Below are 22054 nucleotides of genomic sequence, written 5' to 3'. Positions count from 1 at the left end.
ATCTTATATGCATGGACGGAGGGAGATTTGAATCGCCGCCTTCCCAAAAGAGATTTCAGCGTGCCGAACACTCGCTATGAGGTCTATATTGAAACTCCTTTATTTAAATGAGTGTGGCTGAACTTAAATTGCTGAAAGACTGAGAAGATGAAACTTCTACGTTATTTTATTCTGAAACAGCTGAGTAAACCTGAGCGTACTGAACCTACTTTTTCTTTACTTTTTCCTATCATGTCAACACTGACCCGTAATATTCTAGCGCAACGTAATCTGCCAAAAAAAAATTACAACCTGACTTCAAATAATTAATTCCAAAGAATGGCCCTGACTGAAAAAGAAATCCTAACAATAACCTATACATTTCATTAAGCACTTACCTCACAAAAATCTTCATTACGCGAACTACTGCAATACAGCGAGCGTCAATACTGCTAGCTATATAAAAGATTCTAACTACTAAAGCCACTAACTACTTATTGGCATGTGGTCAGCAAAGGAAAGATTTTGTTGCAATCCAAGTAATGTATTTTTTTACCTTAATAAAGTGACATCCAGCTCAGACACGAATATAAATCGTCATTGACATCTAGTACAAAGGTATATAATCATGAATAATGTTCAATCTACAAGTAGAACATGATGCACAGATCGTTAGCCTACGCTAACACTCCAGACCTCTACCCTCCTCAAATGCTAACTTCTCACATCTAACATCCATTACTGCTCGCGACTAACTTCCAACTGCCCTACAGTACTGGCGATTAACTTCCAACAACGAGTCCGACCAGCCACAGAGTCTCTTACAAAGTAAGCGCAGTCAGAGATCCAATGCAAAGCGCTACACAGCGCTGCCAACACAGAAGCAGCCCACTTACAATATACAGGATGACAATTACTGAACTATATGAAATAAAATCGTCATAATTTCTAAACGGTTTGCATTAGGACGTTCAAACTTCACGATTGGACGCGAGGCATGATGGGAATTAATATGCTCTGTAGGTTTGGTTTAGCGACGAAGCCCGCTTTCATTTGGATAGGTTCGTCAATAAGCAAAACTGGCACATTTGGGGATTGAGAATCCTCATTTCGCGATCGACAATTCTCTTCACCCTCAACGGGTGACTGTGTGGTTCGCAATGTACTGTCACGGAAGAATTGGTGCGATATTCCTTGATGGGACGGTGACTACCGAAAGGTACGTGAAGGTTTTGGAAGATAATCTCATCCCCATTATCCAAAGTGACCCTGATTTCGACAAGATGTGGTTCATGCAATACGGAGCTCGACCCCATCGAAGCCGGAGATGATTGATGTCCTGGAGGAGTACTTTTGGGACCACATTCTGGGTCTGGGGTACCCAGAAGCCGCTGGCATGGGCCTCGATTGGCCGCCATATTCTCCGGATTTGAAAACATGCGACTCCTTTTTGTGGGCTATATTAAAGACAAAGTGTACAGAAATAACCCCAAAACCATTGCTTAACTGAAAACAGCCATTCTGGAGGTCATCGACAGAATCGATATTGCGACACTTCAACGGGTCATGCAGAATTTCGTTATTCGTCTGCGCCATATCATCGCCAATGATGGCAGGCATGTCGAACATGTCATAACCTAAATCCGAATATCTGTAGCGACGTTTACATGTTGAGTAAAATGAGTACACGCCGTAGTTTGTGGCTAATTGACGGTCTTTTCTGATATAGTTCAATAATTGTCACCATATAAGTAAGGCTTGTGAAAGGATCTCGTCTTTAATGATGTGTAGAGTGTGTGTTGAATCTGCTTGATGTTGCAGGATGTAAAAAAAATCAATATGCTACCGTCTAATCTGGTGAATGTAATCTGCGGGCCCGTTCTTTTACCCTTCTTACATATAGGAGTCACTCGCGCTTTTTCCCAGTCGTTTGGGACTTTGCGCTGGGCGAGAGATTCACGATAATTGCAAGTAAGTACGGGGCTAATGCCTTACGGTACTCTTTGCAAAACCGAATTGGGATTCCATCCGGACCTGGCGACTTATTTGTTTTCAACCGTCCGTTGTTTCTCTACACCAAGGATGCCTATTATGATGTCCTCCATCGGGAGTCTGTGCGATGGTTAAAAGACGATGTGTTTGTACGATTCTCTCGCGTGACCGATTTCTTAAACACGAAATTTAAAACTTAGATTTTACTTTTGTGTCACACCAGATTTGTCAAGTAGTGACTTGATAGAAGCCTTAGATTGGATTAAAGATTTTACGTAGGATTAGAATTTTTGCGAGTTCTCGGCTAAGGTATGGCAGTTGTAGTTGTTGTACGCTTCGTGCATCGATCTTTTTACAGACACAAGAATTTCTACTAATTTTGCCTGTCGTTATTTGCGCGTTCTCTTTTGAACTGAGAAGAGTGAAACAGTCTTTGCTTCTTCAGCATTTTCCGAGTTTCTTTGTTAAACCACTTCCTCGGCACATACTTCTCAAAAACACGATATACAATCCATATAAAATTTGCCCATAATGCCTCTTCGTCTATCATACTGGAACTAAATAATGTCAATTTATTGCCTAAGTGAGTTGCTAATAACTGCTTTCTGATCTTTCTAGCAGAAATACTTTCCTAGCTTTCTTGATTAACCTATTAACTTCGGTAACCAGAGTCGTTATGTTGATATCGTAGTCACTAGTGCCTGTGTTAATACTGACGTGGTCGATTAGGTCGCATCTGCTTCTAGCTACAAGATCTAAAATATTTCCATTGCGTGTGGACTGTCGAATTAGCAGCTCAAGACAATATTCGGAAAAAGCGTTCAAAAATACTTCACAAGACTGTCTGTCTGTACCCTCTTCAATGAATCCATAGTCATCCTAGTCTATAAACGGTAGCTAAAAGTCGACTCCAACAATGTTACCTATAATACTATGAGATAGCGAAATTCATCCATCTCTTAAATAGCTTGTTATTTAGGTACCGAAGGAAGTTTAGCTGCTGTGCACACCATTACCTTGGTTTTGCCTTTGTTTCTGTAGGTGTTATAGCCTTCAGCTAGCAGTAGTTCAGTTTAATAAAGCACCGTTCTCAATTCCTGTTCGGTGGCCAATGTTGTGACACCAACAAAATGTACCACAATGATTTTCTGTCCGTGTCAAACAAATATCACATCTGGATAGTCCCTTCCCTTGCTGTGTCTTCAATTTTCAAATTAAATATCAGTTGTGACAGAGAGCAGCACTGGCTCGTATCTTTCCTGGTTCGGTCTCTTGTGCCATTGCCGCGCGGGATTAGCCGAGCGGTCTCAGACGCTGCAGTCATGGACTGTGCGGCTGGTCCCGGCGGAGGTTCGAGTCCTCCCTCGGGCATGGGTGTGTGTGTTTGTCCTTAGGATAATTTAGGTTAAGTAGTGTGTAAGCTTAGGGAGTGATGACCTTAGCAGTTAATTCCCATAAGATTTCACACACATTTGAACTTTTTTTCCTTGTACCATTGCGCCATATGCTTTTATCGTTGCAGATCCTCGTGGCGCCGTTATTTCTTGTCATATGTTTTTTAAGACTGAGTTTGCAGTTCCTTTAAGTTATGTAGATTCTAACGTTTCAGCAGACAGATGTGTAACTTCATGAATTTCAACTGACATTTCATTAGTACAAGGGTATGATCACTGTCAGTATGGACACATAGATAAACTGCATTTCTTCATTCCTGAATCTTTGTTTTACTAAACCACAGGGTGGTCAGGAAAAGTCTCAAAGCTTGTAAGGGTGTTGCAGGATATGTTGTGCCGAGAAATAATTTTTAACAAAAAAATTCTATATGTTGCGACGTTTTTGATTTAATTAGCACTGATGTTAGCCAAATGCCAGTTGCCTGCTCACATTCAAGCACGTACATGCGCCTAAATTCGGCAGTACACAGACGTCTGTGGGTCTGTGAGCTATTACTCCCTCAAACGCAGACTACCAATTAAGATGTGCCTTTTTTGGAACCGACAAATTTAATCTAGGTGAGCAAAAGCCACTTCTTTCAGTTTGAGGAAACCAAACAAAGATCGCGTTTGGCAACATTGTGTCTAGCAGGCTGTTTGAATTTTCACGCGACTGGTTAACTTTAATGCCAATTAAATCGGGAACGGCGCAACGCATCGAATTTTTTTCGTAAAGATTATTTCTCGACACAACTTCTCATGCAACACCCCTACAAGACTTTCAGACAGCTTCTGATCACCCTGTATAATGGATCTGACCTTTGCTTTGGTCGCTGGAATCTTACACCGTACTGCCTACTCAAGTGGTTCTAAGAAAGTTTATTTGCCACAGCTAACTCTTGCCTTGCATAGAACTGTGTGTATTAATTTCCTCCCTTTAGCTTAGTCGTGACCAAAGTCTCTCTTTATTTTATGTTTCCTATCTTCACCTGCGACTGCATTTCAATCTCCGATTCACATACGTTTACTTCTTACGCTGCAGTGCGCCAAGGCCGAGATGATGAACACGTCGACGCGCTGGCTGGTGTGGAGCACTCAGGAACCGGACGAGAGGCTGCAGGTGCGGGTGGACAGTGACGTCACGTGGGCCACGTGGCGCGTGGGCTGGGGCGACGCCGTGCTGTGGGGGCTGATCCGCCTCCACCCCGGCTGGCCGCTGGCGCGCTGGCCCGTGGGGAGGTGGGCGCCCGCCGCCGGACTCCAGTACGACAACCGGAGACTCCAGTGGGTCGCCAAGAAGAACCTCCAGCGCCTGGCGCTGGGCGCCGCGCTGCCGGTACGTAACCCGACCTCGCCCAACCAAGCACCTGCCTGCGGTCGAAACAGCTGTAGTCAGATTCCAAACTATCATCTACACTAAAATTGCTACATAACGAAGATGACGTGCTACAGACGCGAAATTTAACCGACAGGAAGAAGATGCTGTGATACGCAAATGATTAGCTTTTCAGAGCATTCACACAAGGTTGGCACCGGTGGCGACACCTACAACGTGCTGACACGAGGAAGGTTTCCAACCGATTTCACATACACAAACAGCAGTTGTCCGGCGTTGCCTGGTCAAACGTTGTTGTGATGCCTCGTGTAAGGAGGAGAAATGCGTACCATCACGTTTCCGACTTTGATAAAGGTCGAATTGTAGCCTATCACGATTGCGGTTTATCGTATCGCGACATTGCTGCTCGCGTTGGTCGAGATCCAATGACTGTTAGCACAATATGAAATCGGTGGGTTCAGGAGGGTAATACGCAACGCCGTGCTGTATCCCAACGGCCTCGTATCACTAGCAGTGGAGATCTACATCTACATCTACATGACTACTCTGCAATTCACATTTAAGTGTTTGGCAGAGGATTCATCGAACCACAATCATACTATCTCTCTACCATTCCAGTCCCGAACAGCGCGCGGGAAAAAAGAACACCTAACCCTTTCTGTTCGAGCTCTGATTTCTCTTATTTTATTTTGATGATCATTCCTACCCATGTAGGTTGGGCTCAACAAAATATTTTCGCATTCGGAAGAGAAAATTGGTGACTGAAATTTCGTAAATAGATCTCGCCGCGACGAAAAACGTCTTTACTGTAATGACTTCCATCCCAATTCGCGTATCATGTCTGCCACACTCTCTCCCCTATTACGTGATAATACAAAACGAGCTGCCCTTTTTTGCACCCCCTCGATGTCCTCCGTCAACCCCACCTGGTAAGGATCCCACACCGCGCATCAATATTCTAACAGAGGACGAACGAGTGTAGTGTAAGCTGTCTCTTTAGTGGATTTGTTGCATCTTCTAAGTGTCCTGCCAATGAAACGCAACCTTTGGCTCGCCTTCCCCACAATATTATCTATGTGGTCTTTCCAACTGAAGTTGTTCGTAATTTTAACACCCAGGTACTTAGTTGAATTGACAGCCTTGAGAATTGTACTATTTATCGAATAATCGAATTCCAACGGATTTCTTTTGGAACTCAAGTGGATCACCTCACACTTTTCCTTGTTTAGCGTCAACTGCCACCTGCCACACCATACAGCAATCTTTTCTAAATCGCTTTGCAACTGATACTGGTCTTCAGATGACCTTACTAGACGGTAAATTACAGCATCATCTGCGAACAACCTAAGAGAACTGCTCAGATTGTCACCCAGGTCATTTACATAGATCAGGAACAGCAGAGGTCCCAGGACGCTTCCCTGGGGAACACCTGATATCACTTCAGTTTTACTCGATGATTTGCCGTCTATTACTACGAACTGCGACCTTCCTGACAGGAAATCACGAATCCAGTCGCACAACTGAGACGATACCCCATAGGCCCGCAGCTTGATTAGAAGTCGCTTGTGAGGAACGATGTCAAAAGCTTTCCGGAAATCTAGAAATACGGAATCAACTTGAGATCCCCTGTCGATAGCGGCCATTACTTCGTGCGAATAAAGAGCTAGCTGCGTTGCACAAGAGCGATGTTTTCTGAAACCATGCTGATTACGTATCAATAGATCGTTCCCTTCGAGGTGATTCATAATGTTTGAATACAGTATATGCTCCAAAACCCTACTGCAAACCGACGTCAATGATACAGGTCTGTAGTTCGATGGATTACTCCTACTACCCTTCTTAAACACTGGTGCGACCTGCGCAATTTTCCAGTCTGTGGGTACAGATCTATCGGTGAGCGAGCGGTTGTATATGATTGCTAAGTAGGGAGCTATTGTATCAGCGTAATCTGGAAGGAACCTAATCGGTATACAATCTGGACCTGAAGACTTGCCCGTATCAAGCGATTTGAGTTGCTTCGCAACTCCTAAGGTATCTACTTCTATGAAAAACTCATCCTAGCAGCTGTTCGTGTTTCAAATTCTGGAATATTCCATTCGTCTTCCCTGGTGAAGGAATTTCGGAAAACTGTGTTCAATAACTCCGCTTTAGCGGCACAGTCGTCGGTAACAGTACCATCTGAAACGTCCCCTTTGAACTATTCTACAATGACTGTACTTAAACTGACACACAATATTTTTAGCGCAACGCAATCTGACTTTCAAAATTCCCTACTAAAGAATGGCCCTGACAAACATTAAACTATATCTTTCACAAATCACTTACCTCACAAAAATCTTCGCTGCTCAAGCTACTGCAATACAGCGAGCGCCACTACTGCCAGCTAAATAAAAGATTCAAACTATGGAAGGCGCTAACTACTCATAGGGATAGTTAGCAAATGAAAGATATTAATAGAGAACAAACAATGTATTTACCTTGATATCATCATATATAAATAAAGCAGTTCATGAAAAATTACAAAACTCCGCCATCTCTCTCCCCACATCCACCACTGCTGGCGGCTCACCTCCAACTGCGCAACGCTACGCGCTGTTCACATCCAGCTGCCACTGCCCAACACTACAATGGCAGACAACAATGCAAACTAGCCACAGACTGCACACAGCACAGCCAGTGATTTTCATATTGAGCGCTACGTAACGTTGCCAATAAGAAAACATAAACAGCCTACTTACATAGAGAAAACATAAACAGCCTACTTACATAGAGAAAACATAAACAGCCTACTTACATAGCCCCGATGCTCCCCACAAAAAATTTTACAAAATATTTTTGGGCAGTGGCCAATACATATTTGTTAAAATTTTTCACCATCGTAATTACAATAACAAAGAAATCAAATGCACACACTTATTGATATTATGTTGGTCAAAAGCTCAAATTTTCTCACAGTCTATAAAGACAGTCTTGATCATTCATCACAGTGAAACTGCCGTTTCTTTTCTCAAAGTCTGAGCAGTAAAAGACAATGCACACAGAAGTAGTGGATTTCCATGCAGTCTTGAAGAAGTAGTGTTGTCCTTCCAACGGAAAGACAGTGCTGACTCTTGACATGCTGACAGGTAATGGGCCACAACAGAGCAAACCCACAGCAGAGTTCATTCGACGTTTTGAAGAATATTATAGGTAGGTCATCACAGAGCAGACCCACTGTAGTCCTGGTAGAGATTACGGGTTTGGTGGGCCATCAGAGGTGCAGACCCACTGCAGTCCTTGTAGAAATAAGGATATTGATGGATCATCAAAGATGTAGACCCACTGCAGTCCTTGTAGAGATAGCCAGCAGCCATCTGTTGTGACTGTGCAGGTGCACAATCACCATTGAAGAGTCTTGCGGATAATGTAGCAAGTCCATAACCACCACTTGTGCGCTCACAAAGTTTTTGGAATTGTCCTTAGAACCAGCAATGCTGTTATCCAGTCCCTTGCTGAATTATTAACACACGTGCAAACACTAACAGTCCCTACTTCTCACATATTGTCCATATACTATGACCAAAAGAAACCTGTGCAGTGAAATGTAACTAACAAGTTAATAATATCATGAACTGGTGACAATTACAATTTTATAACATAAGAATACAATAATAAAGGTACAAAACACATCATTAAAAACATAATAATACAGATAACATTTGTAGTACAGGCTTTACAAAAGAATCGAACTAACATATACATCAGTGGAATTATGACATGAGTACATACATAAAAGATCACAATAACTTTTGAAACATCAACTTCACACATGAGCATTAGACAGAAAAGAATTAATAATGTCTAACTTCTTTACAAAGTAAATAACATATTATTAATGCCAATTATATTCGAGGATAACAGTATTCCTCATCATAGTGAATGTAGCTTAATATTAAAAGAAGAAAAAATTCTATGAAACTACACAGCGACAGGAAGAAAACAAATACACAAGGGTACACAAACACATAGTGGGATAACACCAATAGGGAAAGGACAGGGTTTGTTTACTGCAGTATTTTGCATGGAGATCTCCCTTTGTTCATCATTATTCCCAAAAAGTCCTATCTAAGCCTGCTTTCTGTATTCTGTTCATATTTCTTTCAAAATAATTATTTCTGATTGTACAATACTCATTTGGGCCCAAATCTTTTTCATATAACTTTCAAAGCATTCTTTCCCTATTCTCCATAGTTAGGTTCTTATATAGTCTACCCCCTCTTAAGCTAACTTAAATCTACTGAGCTCAGATATTAAACTAAGGGACGAAGCAATGCCGCAGCACAAAACAATTAACACAAACAGCAATGACAAAAAAATGGAAATTTGCAAAGCAAGCTACAGTGAATCTAAATTACCAAGCAATGCAACATTACAACTAATATGAGCCAATGTGCAGCAACGAGAAAAGCTTAACAGAGTAATACAAAGTTAAATTTAGCAGCACTATGCCTGGCAAACAGCAGCAGAAAATGAAATACCTAAACATGACAAAGCTCAAGCAGAAAAAATATTACACTAAAAATGGCCATGTCTAATACCTATGTCACATCTTAACACTAAGGTGATGCATCACGATAACTTACTCTATGAAATAAATTACCAAGTATTGTAAAGAAAAGTATGTATGCAGTTCCTGTGAAGGGAAATATCTTTTTGTGCTCCCTCATTTTTTGAAATATATCACAAAACTATTATTTACTGGATCTGTAGACAGAAAATATTTATATTAGTACATCTATAAAATTTTATTTGAACCAATGCAGCAGTGCAGCTAGAAACTAGATATCAAATGAAATAAGCAACTATGTACACAGCAAAGCATAAGAACATCGTTCAATAGCCATGTGGCATTTCATAAGTTAGTAGAAAAATCTCTCAACTAGAGAGACAGTAGTCATAATCAGGTGTATAGACATAAAAATATTTCTCGTCATTTCATTAGGCATCCAGTGTAATCATATGTTTTCAAGTTCGACCGTGTCGTTTTTGCGATGCTTTCTACAAAGGAATGACAATGGCCAGGATAATGGCCTTCCCTTTCTTTTTTTTTTCTTCCTGTGCTCTGAAAGGCACGCGCTAATGACTTTTTCTCCAGGCGTCTGACACAGCTGGGTGCCCGCGACGCATTACGTGCAGGTGGTCACTTAACTTTCGTACGGAAATATTTACGACAGCAATTTTCGCTAAAGTGACAGTCTCACATAAAAATACTTCACAGGTCAAGAATTAGCGTTGCAAATCTGTAGAAACAAAATCCTATAAATATAAGTGTCCAAATAAAATATTCGTCAGCATTGTGATACAGTCACGCATTTACGCACATTTCAAAACTCTTAAAGTACGATTCTTGGTAGCCAACATACTTCTTATTCCTCATATACGGTAGCAACATCTTATTGATCATAAACATATCTCAACAGCATAGTACACATCATCGTAAAAATAATATCATAACATCTCAGTCAATTCTCAAAATCGTCGTAGCTTCCTCCAATAATTTCAAAACCTAAAAAAAAATCTCTGCTCATTTCCATAGTGTCATCTACCTCAAACGTACTTTAAAATCATGCTCCCTTACCAAATACATCATTCAAAGCTCTCATAGTATCACAATGGTTCCGAAAAAATATGAACAGTTTACAAAGTACAGACAAAATACAATTTCATAAGTGTGAAGTTACCCAACTGTGTATTGCGTAAACATGTGACACTGATGTAGTAAAAAAATGTTTATCTCTCAGTTAAATGATCAGATAGCTGTGTAATTTGTGTTGGAGAAATATGGTACCGATGTGTAAAGTTGTATAAGCAAATACCATATTAGCTAGGGCTCCTTGTGTTTGCCAAACACATGGTACACAAAGTAAGCGTATACCCCTCTGAGGATAAATGTAATTATACTCCCAGGTGTTACAGATTACAGCAATAGAATGAAATATATCACGGAAAACTTTCTTTGTAATTCAAAAATCTTGAAAAATAAATGGCTGAAGTACAAAATCTCTCAAATGCGTGTCCTGTAGCGCTAAATGTGCGTCTTGCTGTAAGATAATTCTGTGGAAGTGTCGTACTTATCGTCCTCCGAAAGCCAAGTTCTGCAGAAGTCAATGTACTTACCTCATGATAAACAAAAGTGAAATGCTTTGTGTATAGATATCTTAGTTATTACGCTTATTGCCGTGATGAAGAAAGTACTGTGCTGTAACGTATTGTTGTGCTACGGAAAAGGCAGTCTCATTGTAGCTATACCACAAAAGTTACTACTAAAACATGTTTTTCTTTCCAGAAGAATTCAGAAAACTGTGCAGATATAAAACAGATACACCGCAAAAGCAACATTGTAAATTGTCACTCATTCATGATAAAAATCGTGTAGCTGTCACATAAACTAACCTCTGTGTCATCTGGTATCTCTCAGAAAGCACTTTAAATTCAGAATGTATTTTCAAATAAAACAAAATGTTGCATTAAAATCTTATTAGCAGTACTGGTAAATGTTCTAAGTATGTGAGCTTTATAGTCGTTACGTAATCGTGCAACAAACAAGCAAGAATGTACACACACAATAACACTGTGACGTCTGTTCACTATAACAATGCATTCGTCATTTCTGTTTAAATAAGTTCTCTTGGTTCTTGATTGGATATTTAACTTCAAACATTGTTGTATGTTAACAGATTCTACGTCTGACAAAGCATTTTAGTAATGTGAAGCGAAAAATTTTATGACAAAGACAAAGTTAAAAAGCAGATTATCTTTCAATAAATGGTTTTACATGTGAAACCTGGTGTAAACCTTTACTCTTCATAGTGCTCAGAGTTTGAACTTGAATGCAATTGTCATGCGGTATACGTCGGCAAAGAATGCTGGAATTTTTCTCAAGGTTAGCGTCTATGTTATTTTTCTCTGAGCCAGCCGGCGCACGTGGGTGCCTGCGGCGCGAGTCATTGTCTGTCTCTTTGTTGGCGCGCGTTGTTATTGGGATTAGGAGACCTAACTTCTACAAATTCGCCTTGCCGAGAGGGCCCAGCTCTGTTAGAATCCCGCCAGTTCTGATGAAATTCACGTCTGTCGTTTTGTCGGTAGTTTACATAGTTTCTTGTTTGTCGGTCATGTGGTGGAGAATTTCTCCCTGAATCGTAACTCTGCGCCGAACTGTTCTGTCTGAAGTTATTCTGCTTCCCTTGATAATACTTGTTTTGGTTCCCATATTGTCTGTTTCTCTGATTGTCTCTGTGATAGTCATTACTACGGAAATGCGATCTTTCTCTGTAACTATTATTACTCTGCCAACGGTTGTCGTACGGGTGGTGTCTATTTTGGTCACGATTTGCGTTGTAAGAATAGACCAGTCGTGTCCGATTATTGTTTCTGTCGTCACGGAATTGTGACGGATGTGACCTGTAATTGTTGTGTTCCTGGTTTCGCGTTCCGCGATTGTCAGTGTCACTTTCCAGTTCTTGTAACAGTCCCTGAAAAGCTTCAATGTCGTCTTTGCAACGTCCTGCCAAAATAATATGCCGTAAATGTTCAGGCAATTTGAGTAAGCAAATGCGGATGAGTTCTGAGGGGCTGTATGGGTTTGACAGGTACTGATTCTTGTGCAACATGTCTTCAAAGTATTTCACAAGACTGGAGAATTCAGATTGTTCGAAATGTTTCATCATTATGATACTATGTTTTACACGGTCTTGTGTGGCTTGAGACCAATATGCTGAGAGGAAGGCATGGTAAAACTCTCCTTCACTGTGGCAATCGTGAATTACCGATCGCATTCTTACAGCTGGTTCATTCTCTAAGTAGCCACACATAAATTCTAATCTGTGTTCCAACGACCAGTTGGGAGGAAAACAATGAGAGAATTGATGGAGCCATGCTTGTGGATGAATGTCGTTGGCAGAATTCTTAAACGTTTTGAATTTACGTGTAGTAATGAACAGCTTATAGTCAAAATCATCATGTCGGCAAGTCGCATGTCGGTCATTGTTACGTCGTTTCGGCGGTTCCATCTCAAAATTCGGCGTACCTTGCCAACTTCTTTCACAATTTCCGAAGTGCCCTGTGTTGTTATTTTGTGTCTGTTCCGTATTTGTATGTCCCTCTTCCCGTATTGGGGCGCGAGTGTCCTCTGAAATACGTAATTCTTGTACTACTTGTGCCAACTGATCTTGTACTTCCCGGATTTCTCTTTGGTGTTGTATATTAATTCGATTCTGATTTTGTTTGAATTTCCTAATTTGTTCATACTCTTCTGTGTCAGTGAAGGCTACAGGTGTTGTGTCATTCAGATCATCATCTACCTTTGTAGATAAGTTAGTGAACTGATCTGAAAGTTCGGCTACTTTATCCGATAGTGTACTTATTTCCTCAGTGTGTTTTTCTGAACCAAGTTTCAGAGTGTCCATTTGTGTTGAAATCGTATCTACTGTGTCTTTTAAGTTTTCTTGACTTTTTGCAAGTTGCGTAACCGAATCGGTAGATGCAACTGCGTCAATTTTAGCTTGCAAGGTGTTGTGATTTTCATGAACAATAGTTTGCAGTTCTTTTATGGCTGCTTCGTGATTCTGTAATGCATTTTCATGACGCGAAAAAATAGGTTGAAAATGCTCACAAATTTGAGTTTTTACGTCATTGCAGACTTTTTGACATTTCGATACAATGTTATGTAACTCAGCAGTTAAATCCTCACGTGTTCGTTCAAGAGTTTGCTCCAATGAGTCTAACTTTTTAAGATTTTGTTCCATTGTGTCTAACTTTTGAAGCTTTTGCTGTGTTTGTCTCTGATTTTGTTCCATTGTGTCTAACTTTTGAAGCTTTTGCTGTGTTTGTCTCTGATTTTGTTCCATTGTGTCTAACTTTTGAAGCTTTTGCTGTGTTTGTTCCATTTGTTGTATTAATTGTAATAACAATGCATTGGTGTCTGAAACATGTTCCTCAGTGCTTTTCGGCAATGAATTTGCACCGGAAACATTCACATTTTGACAAGCAGAAAATGTGTCTTGACTCATTTGAGAAAACGGTGAGGACGCAAAACCTGAATCTACAGTGTTTGCAAAATTGTGTCCTATCATTTCGGATTCCTGAGGCGAGTTGTTGCCGACCGATCGATCGATAATGCTTCCCTCTTCACTAATTGTTTCACTGTCTACGCCATTGTTTGCCGCCCGCTCCATTTCCCTATGCACAGTTACCAAATTACTACTTTGAACATCAGTTAATTCATTACTCGGTGGCGCTAACACACTGCTCTCATTTTCACTGTCATTTCTCAGTTTACTTTGGAGCCTAGTATTACGTTTTTCACACGCCATTATTGTCACAGTATTTCACACGACAACACAGAAAAACACAATTTGAAGAGCAAAAATAAGAGAACACATTAACATAACACTGAAAATAATATCTAGTTAATTACAGCTGCGAAATACTTGGTGCAAATCTATATGCATGCCACAACTGTTTTACTGTACAACAATGAAAGGCTACAACTACAAAGGAGATTCTCTCTACAATTACGCGCTAGCAATAAACAAAAGCTACACTAAATACACAAACTACAAGAAAAATCAGAAGATTCCAGTGAGGTATCCTAGGCTAAGGGTCGACATATGAAACGTCCCCTTTGAACTATTCTACAATGACTGTGCTTAAACTGACACACAATATTTTTAGCGCAACGCAATCTGACTTTCAAAATTCCCTACTAAAGAATGGCCCTGACAAACATTAAACTATATCTTTCACAAATCACTTACCTCACAAAAATCTTCGCTGCTCAAGCTACTGCAATACAGCGAGCGCCACTACTGCCAGCTAAATAAAAGATTCAAACTATGGAAGGCGCTAACTACTCATAGGGATAGTTAGCAAATGAAAGATATTAATAGAGAACAAACAATGTATTTACCTTGATATCATCATATATAAATAAAGCAGTTCATGAAAAATTACAAAACTCCGCCATCTCTCTCCCCACATCCACCACTGCTGGCGGCTCACCTCCAACTGCGCAACGCTACGCGCTGTTCACATCCAGCTGCCGCTGCCCAACACTACAATGGCAGACAACAATGCAAACTAGCCACAGACTGCACACAGCACAGCCAGTGATTTTCATATTGAGCGCTACGTAACGTTGCCAATAAGAAAACATAAACAGCCTACTTACATAGAGAAAACATAAACAGCCTACTTACATAGAGAAAACATAAACAGCCTACTTACACATCGACACTGCGCAGCGAAGGTATTGACTGCGTCATGCCGCTTGTGTTCTTTACATACGACCAGAATTTCTTCGGATTTTCTACCAAATTTCGAGACAATGTTTCGTTGTGGAACCTATTAAATGCATCTCGCATTGAAGTTCGTACCAAATTTCGCGCGTCTGTAAATTTTAGCCAATCTTCGGGATTTCGCGTTCTTCTGAACTTCGCATGCTTTTTCCGTTGCCTCTGCAACAGCGTTCGGACCTGTTTTGTGTACCACGGGGGATCAGTTCCATCTCTTACCAATTTATAAGGTATGAATCTCTCAATTGCTGTTGCTACTATATCTTTGAATTTGAGCCACATCTCGTCTACATTTGCATAGTCAGTTCGGAAGGAATGGAGATTGTCTCTTAGGAAGGCTTCTAGTGACACTTTATCCGCTTTTTTAAATAAAATTATTTTGCGTTTGTTTCTGGTGGATTTGGAAGAAACGGTATTGAGCCTAGCTACAACGACCTTGTGATCACTAATCCCTGTATCAGTCATGATCTCTATCAGCTCTGGATTGTTTATGGCTAAGAGGTCAAGTGTGTTTTCGCAACCATTTATAATTCGCGTGGGTTCGTGGATTAACTGCTCGAAATAATTTTCGGAGAAAGCATTTAGGACAATCTCGGAAGATGTTTTCTGCCTACCACCGGTTTTGAACAAGTACTTTTGCCAACATATCGAGGGAAGGTTGAAGTCCCCACCAACTATAACCGTATGAGTAGTGTATTTATTTGTTACGAGACTCAAATTTTCTCTGAACTGTTCAGCAACTATATCATCGGAGTCTGGGGGTCGGTAGAAGGAGCCAGTTATTAACTTAGTTCGGCTGTTAAGTATAACCTCCACCCATACCAATTCGCACGGAGTATCTACTTCGACTTCACTACAAGATAAACCACTACTGACAGAGACAAACACTCCACCACCAATTCTGCCTAATCTATCTTTCCTGAACACCGTCTGAGACTTCGTAAAAATTTCTGCAGAACTTATTTCAGGCTTTAGCCAGCTTTCTGTACCTATAACGATTTCAGCTCCTGTGCTTTCTATTAGCGCTCAGGGACTTATCCGCATGGCTGTAACGGATCGTGCAGCCACGTCTCGATCCCTGAGTCAACAGATGGGGACGTTTGCAAGACAACAACCATCTGAACGAACAGTTCGACGACGCTTGCAGCAGCATGGACTATCAGCTCGGAGACCATGGCTGCGGTTACCCTTGACGCTGCATCACAGACAGGAGCGCCTGCGATGGTGTACTCAACGACGAACCTGGGTGCACGAATGGCAAAACGTAATTTTTTCGGATGAATCCAGGTTCTGTTTACAGCATCATGACGGTCACACCCGTGTTTGGCGACATCGCGGTGAACGCACATTGGAAGCGTGTATTCGTCATCGCCATACTGGCGTATCACCCGGCGTGATGGTATGGGGTGCCATTCGTTACACGTCTCGGTCACCTCTTGTTGGCATTCACGGCCCTTTGAACAGTGGACGTTACATTTCAGATGTGTTACGACACGTGGCTCTGCCCTACATTCGATCCCTGCGAAACCCTACATTTCAGCAGAATAATGCACGACCGCATGTTGCAGGTCCTGTACGGGCCTTTCTGGATACAGAAAATGTTCGACTCCTGCCCTGGCCAGCACATTCTCCAGATCTTTTAGCAAGTAAAAACGTCTGGTCAATGGTGGCCGAGCAACTGGCTCGTCGCAATACGTCAGTCACTAATCTTGATGAACTGTGGTATCGTGTTGAAGCTGCGTGGGCAGCTGTACCTGTACACGCCATCCAAGCTCTGTTTGACTCAAGGCCCAGGCGTATCAAGACCGCTATTACGGCCAGAGGTGGTTGTTCTGGGTACTGATTTCTCATGATCTATGCACCCAAATTGCGTGAAAATGTAAACACATGTCAGTTCTAGTATAATATATTTGTCCAATGGACACCCGTTTATCATCTGCATTTCTTCTTGGCGTAGCAATTTAATGGCCAGTGATGTAGTAACCTGAATGTGCGACTGCACATAGGAGCTGGTATCTGATATGGATTCTAAATGGGCAGGGATCCATTAGTATCTGGCCTGATAGACAATGGCGCGTAAGAAAAGTGAATTTGGTTGTTAGCTTCAGAGAAGATTGCATCTGCAGCAGATTCCTCGAGCCCTGTGTGTTAGTGATTCGTCTATGACGGCAAGCCTCGACACGAGAGGTTGCTTCCAGTTAAAACACATTCTACCGAAGTTATACATTGGCGGAAGTGGGAAGCGTTACAGATACTGAATCATTGAACTATCATTCCGTTCGTAATTGATGTCCATCATCAATATTAGGAATTTTTTGGCATGCCTGAGACAAATGCTGTGTCAGTTCATGAAGATTGCTGGCTGGAAGCTGGTATGAAGGTTTAGGTCTATGTATTCTACATCTACATCTACATCTATACTCCGCAAGCCACCTGACGGTGTGTGGCGGAGCGTACCTTGACTACCTCTGTCGGTTCTCCCTTCTATTCAAGTCTCGTATGGTTCATGGAAAGAAAGATTGTCTGTATGCCTCTGCGTGGGCTCTAATCTCTCTGATTTTATCCTCATGGTCTCTTCGCGAGATATACGTAGGAGAGAGCAATATACTACTACTTGACTCCACGGTGAAGGTATGTTCTCGAAACTTCAACAAAAGCCCGTACCGAGCTACTGAGCGTCTCTCTTGTAGTCTTCCACTGGAGTCTATCTACCATATCCGTAACGCTTTCGCGATTACTAAATGATCCTCTAGCGAAGCGCGCAGCTCTCCGTTGGATCTTCTCTAACGGATCCCACACCGGTGAGCAGTATTCAAGCAGTGGGCTAACAAGTGTACTGTAACCTACTTTCTTTGTTTTCGGACTGCATCTCCTTAGGATTCTTCCAATGAATCTCAGTCTGGCATCTGCTTTACCGACGATATCCCACACATGCTCTGTGCTTGACAAATCAGAGGACTGGGCAAGTCAATCAAGTATCTGCACATTCATCAAGGCGTTTTTGGTGCGAACTCCAGTGTGGGATATTCCTTTATCCTGCTGGAAAATGCCATTTGGTTCCCTGATCATGAAGGATATCACAACAGAGCTTACGATTGTTGTCTCATATTGCCTCTCTTCAGTGATTACCAAATCCACCCTGTTGTCAAATCCAGTAGTTCCCACAGACGATCGTCTGTGGACTCGTTGGTGTCGATATTACCGTCACAGACAGAAGCGAAACTCATCGCTGAACACCACAGAATGACACTCAACCTCCCAGTTGCCTCATGCTCTACGCCATGCAAGTCCTTGTTATCTCTGACACGGTGTCAGCCGTAAGCGACACATGACAACTCGACATCTCAACCCACTAATATGTTCCCGAATGTTCGTGGTGAAACTATGCCTGCAACCTCTGCCCAGATTTTCGCTGTTGTCACCCGTCTGTTCGTCGCATCCAGTCTAACAATACTACGATCTTCTTGTGCAGTAGACCGTCTGGAACGACCAGTGCCCTTCTTGCCACACTGTTACCCTAACTCCGTCTTATCACCGCTTATTCCGCGATCATTGAACCAGAGCGGAACTCTGTGTGATATGTCGCTATAACGGTCGCATGTCCTTCGTGCCAATGATTAGACTTTCTAAAAGCAGCGCGCGCACCTCCTGTATTGTTGTCTCCTTCTGAAAACTTCCAGCAATGTTAGATGCTAACAGCGGGCACTCACACCATTGTTAGTCTGTAAAAAAGCCATTTTTCTCTACTGAAAATTAACTTGAATAAGGATGAAATTTTAATCAACATACACCGCAGGAATGGAAATACAGAAATGTCAGTTTGGTGTGCTCGTTCAGGGCATTCGAGATAACACTTTCCATTTCCATCAACGTATTAATCCTACTACGGCTGAGCAATAGGGACGTTCTTCTACATAACTGATTGACCGTTCGTTCTGTATAACAGGTGTTAAACATACAGGTGTCAAAACTTTTAAAATATAAGACTGAATAACAATGCAGATAGTCCGCAATAGCTGTATTTATTGAAGATGGTTAGAGACCACTACAACGGGTTTTGCAACTTTTAAGTTGCGTCTTCTAGTGTATACTTGTACAGACATATGGTTACTTACAATCCTATGTTATATGTTATAGGGAGCTATTACAGAATGCCGCAAAGTAACACTTGGTGTGGCTAGGCAACGTTATCAGCCATCTTTAGTTGGTAAAAACCATCATCAATGATGAATGTCCAGTCTATAAAAGCGAAGGAATGGAATGAGGAATCACAAACTGATTCTTGACGAAAAAACAGTAAACCAGTTACTAAAATAAAAACGTGGAGCAGCTGACAAAAAACGGGACTGACCTGTATTAAAGTCGCCATGAAGTGTCATCTCTTGACCGATTAAAATATGCTTCAGTGGGCCTATGTCATTCAGTTTTATATTTTACAAGTTTTAACTCCTGTATGTAAATACATGCTATACTGTATGAATGGTCAATCGATTATGTATAATTACTTAAGCTGTTGCTGCTCTAGTTTCAAAATTGTCTTGAACGTTCTTTGTTTGAATCAGATTGCTACATTCAATTGCATGGATGGAGACAAACTTACTTGTGTGAGTCAAATACTAAAAAGTCATTGTTGTGAATTTCTGCTTTTATTATCGAGTTAGCTGAATTAATAAAAAAAAAATGGCTCTGAGCACTATAGGACTTAACATCTATGGTCATCAGTCCCCTAGAACTTAAATCTAACTAACCTAAGGACATCACACAACACCCAGCCATCACGAGGCAGAGAAAATCCCTGACCCCGCCGGGAATCGAACCCGGGAACCCGGGCGTGGGAAGCAAGAACGCTACCGCACGACCACGAGATGCGGGCAGCTGAATTAATCATCAAGACTGAACATTAATTACAAATAACTATACTGGTTGCCATTGTATGCATAGGAGGTATTCGACACTGAACGTACGGCGTCTACTCGACTCCTGTGCGGATGGGTCGCGAATTAAAGCAAATACTAAATCATAATAGGCCCGAAATATAGGCGGATTCACTTCGCGAGTGTACTCATCAAGGAGTCCTGAACGACTGTTAAAATTATTGACTACCACGGGCAACTTTAGCGCGGCAGTACTGAACATTGCCAACTCACAAACCCGTTATGTTTTTTTCCAGATGAACTGATGTTAATTGATAAATTATGGTAACCGCATGACGAAAATGTCGTCACAAGGGAAGATACACAATGCCTACAGAAGGTTGTCGTCAACCTCTGCCAGACTCAAAGGTTATAGAGATTTTACCACGAAGTTAGGTGCTAATCTCGAAGAGAGCGTTATCCAGAAATAGTTTCAAAATGAATATACTACATAAATGTCTGTTTCCTTTCTTCTGAACTCATGGCTACGAAAACATGTTTCCATTTTAAGCAGACGTATTCCGTCGTTAGTTATGTTCTTGATCAACACCAGATTAGTTTTTCCTTGGTTTCCCTTCCTAGTCAATGGTGAACAATCCTCTTGCCAAATTTAATTCAGCTCAAAAGAGGTATTTTAACAGGAAAGTAGTCTATATTACGAAAATTACTTCATCAAAACAATTTTAAGACATCACCAGTATTAACGAGGTCTGCGCGTCTAGACCTTTCTCATATGTTTTCCCTTCCAGTCTTCGAGAAGATACTATTGTGACTATTTTTTATGAAAGTTTTCGTTAGGTGTTTACATTCTTAACAAAGTCTTATGAATCTTCCTCAATTACACAAATTTCATTCAGGATGGTATATAGTTCTTGTCCACCCTTTAGCCTAGTGCCACTAACAGTTCTGGTACTTCATTAACACTGGCCCATTTTTTGGGTCTTGCTTCATGCAAAATTTTTTGATAGTCAGGATAGTAAATGGGTAATGTCACATGGTTACTAGCGAGAGGCTTTCGCCAAGCTTTACCTGAAATATCAAAAGAACATACGTTGTGTCTCAACAGATATCCTCTGTGATGCTCAATTATTGTCCTCAAACTTATACAAATGTGAGAGCGCATTTGAGAGGTGGTACGCCAGCCGGTAATTTTCACATCTTTTGTGCATCTAAGAAGCAATGACTAACCAGAAGCAGATGACGTCAAAATCTTCGTTGCTGGGGACGCTGGATTCCTAATCTGCAGGAGGGCAGTCAGACACTCATGGAAATTTAACTTTTACCTCTTTTCTCCCAGTCGTCGCTTTCTTTTTGCAGAAAATATCTGATCGAGCTCTGCTCTCAGCTGGTTCTAAAACTTATGGACTAGAGAAGTTCATCCGTCGTATTAGAAATTAATAAATAAAAACTGTTCTACAATCAACTTGTTTATTTGAAAGCGTTTTTACAATACTAGCTTTCGCCTAGCCCTAGAACATACACAGGTGCACCTGTCTACTGGAACTACCAGAAAACCAGAGAGCGATAGATAGGTAGGAATATATTTTTTAAATAGCTAAGGCGATATTCTTACATGTCGATGCAAAAGATTAATGTAGCAGCTGAAGGCTGCTCCATTGATTTCTTAGTTCATTACACGCGGAATGAAAGTTATTATTTGTAGAAAACAGCCGCCTGTGGATGTTACAACGGTCTCTAAATGAGTTGTGCGCTGTAGTGTCGGCACTTTGAACAGTGGACGTTACATTTCAGATGTTACGACCCGTGGCTCTATCCTTCATTCGATCCCTGCGAAACCCTACATTTCAGCAGGATAATGCACGACTGCATGTTGCAGGTCCTGTACGGGCCTTTCTGGATACAGAAAATGTTCGACTGCTGCCCTGGCCAGCACATTCTCCAGATCTCTCACCAATTGAAAACGTCTGGTCAATGGTGGCCGAGCAACTGGCTCGTCACAATGCGCCAGTAACTACTCTCGATGAACTGTGGTATCGTGTTGAAGCTGCATAGGCAGCAGTACCTGTACGCGCCATCCAAGCTCTGTTTGACTCAATGCCCAGGCGCATC

At 41.4% G+C, this 22054-nt stretch overlaps 1 protein-coding gene across 1 annotated transcript in view; it reads left to right on the top strand.

The window, feature by feature from the left end:
- Window positions 1–4461: 4461 nt before the first annotated feature.
- LOC126485051 (glutamate receptor ionotropic, delta-1-like) overlaps window positions 4462–22054 on the top strand; it is a gene marked incomplete at its 3' end in the record, with an annotated part of 85638 nt that continues 68045 nt past the window's right edge. The window contains exon 1 of the mRNA XM_050108652.1: window positions 4462–4740. Coding sequence (XP_049964609.1) covers window positions 4462–4740 — 279 coding nt within the window. The remainder of the gene's footprint in view (window positions 4741–22054) is intronic.

This window comes from Schistocerca serialis, chromosome 6 (genome assembly GCF_023864345.2).
Source record: "Schistocerca serialis cubense isolate TAMUIC-IGC-003099 chromosome 6, iqSchSeri2.2, whole genome shotgun sequence".
Classification (NCBI taxonomy): Eukaryota; Metazoa; Arthropoda; class Insecta; order Orthoptera; family Acrididae; genus Schistocerca; species Schistocerca serialis.
Note: the sequence above shows the minus strand (reverse complement) of the source record. Positions and strands in the feature narration are given on the sequence as shown.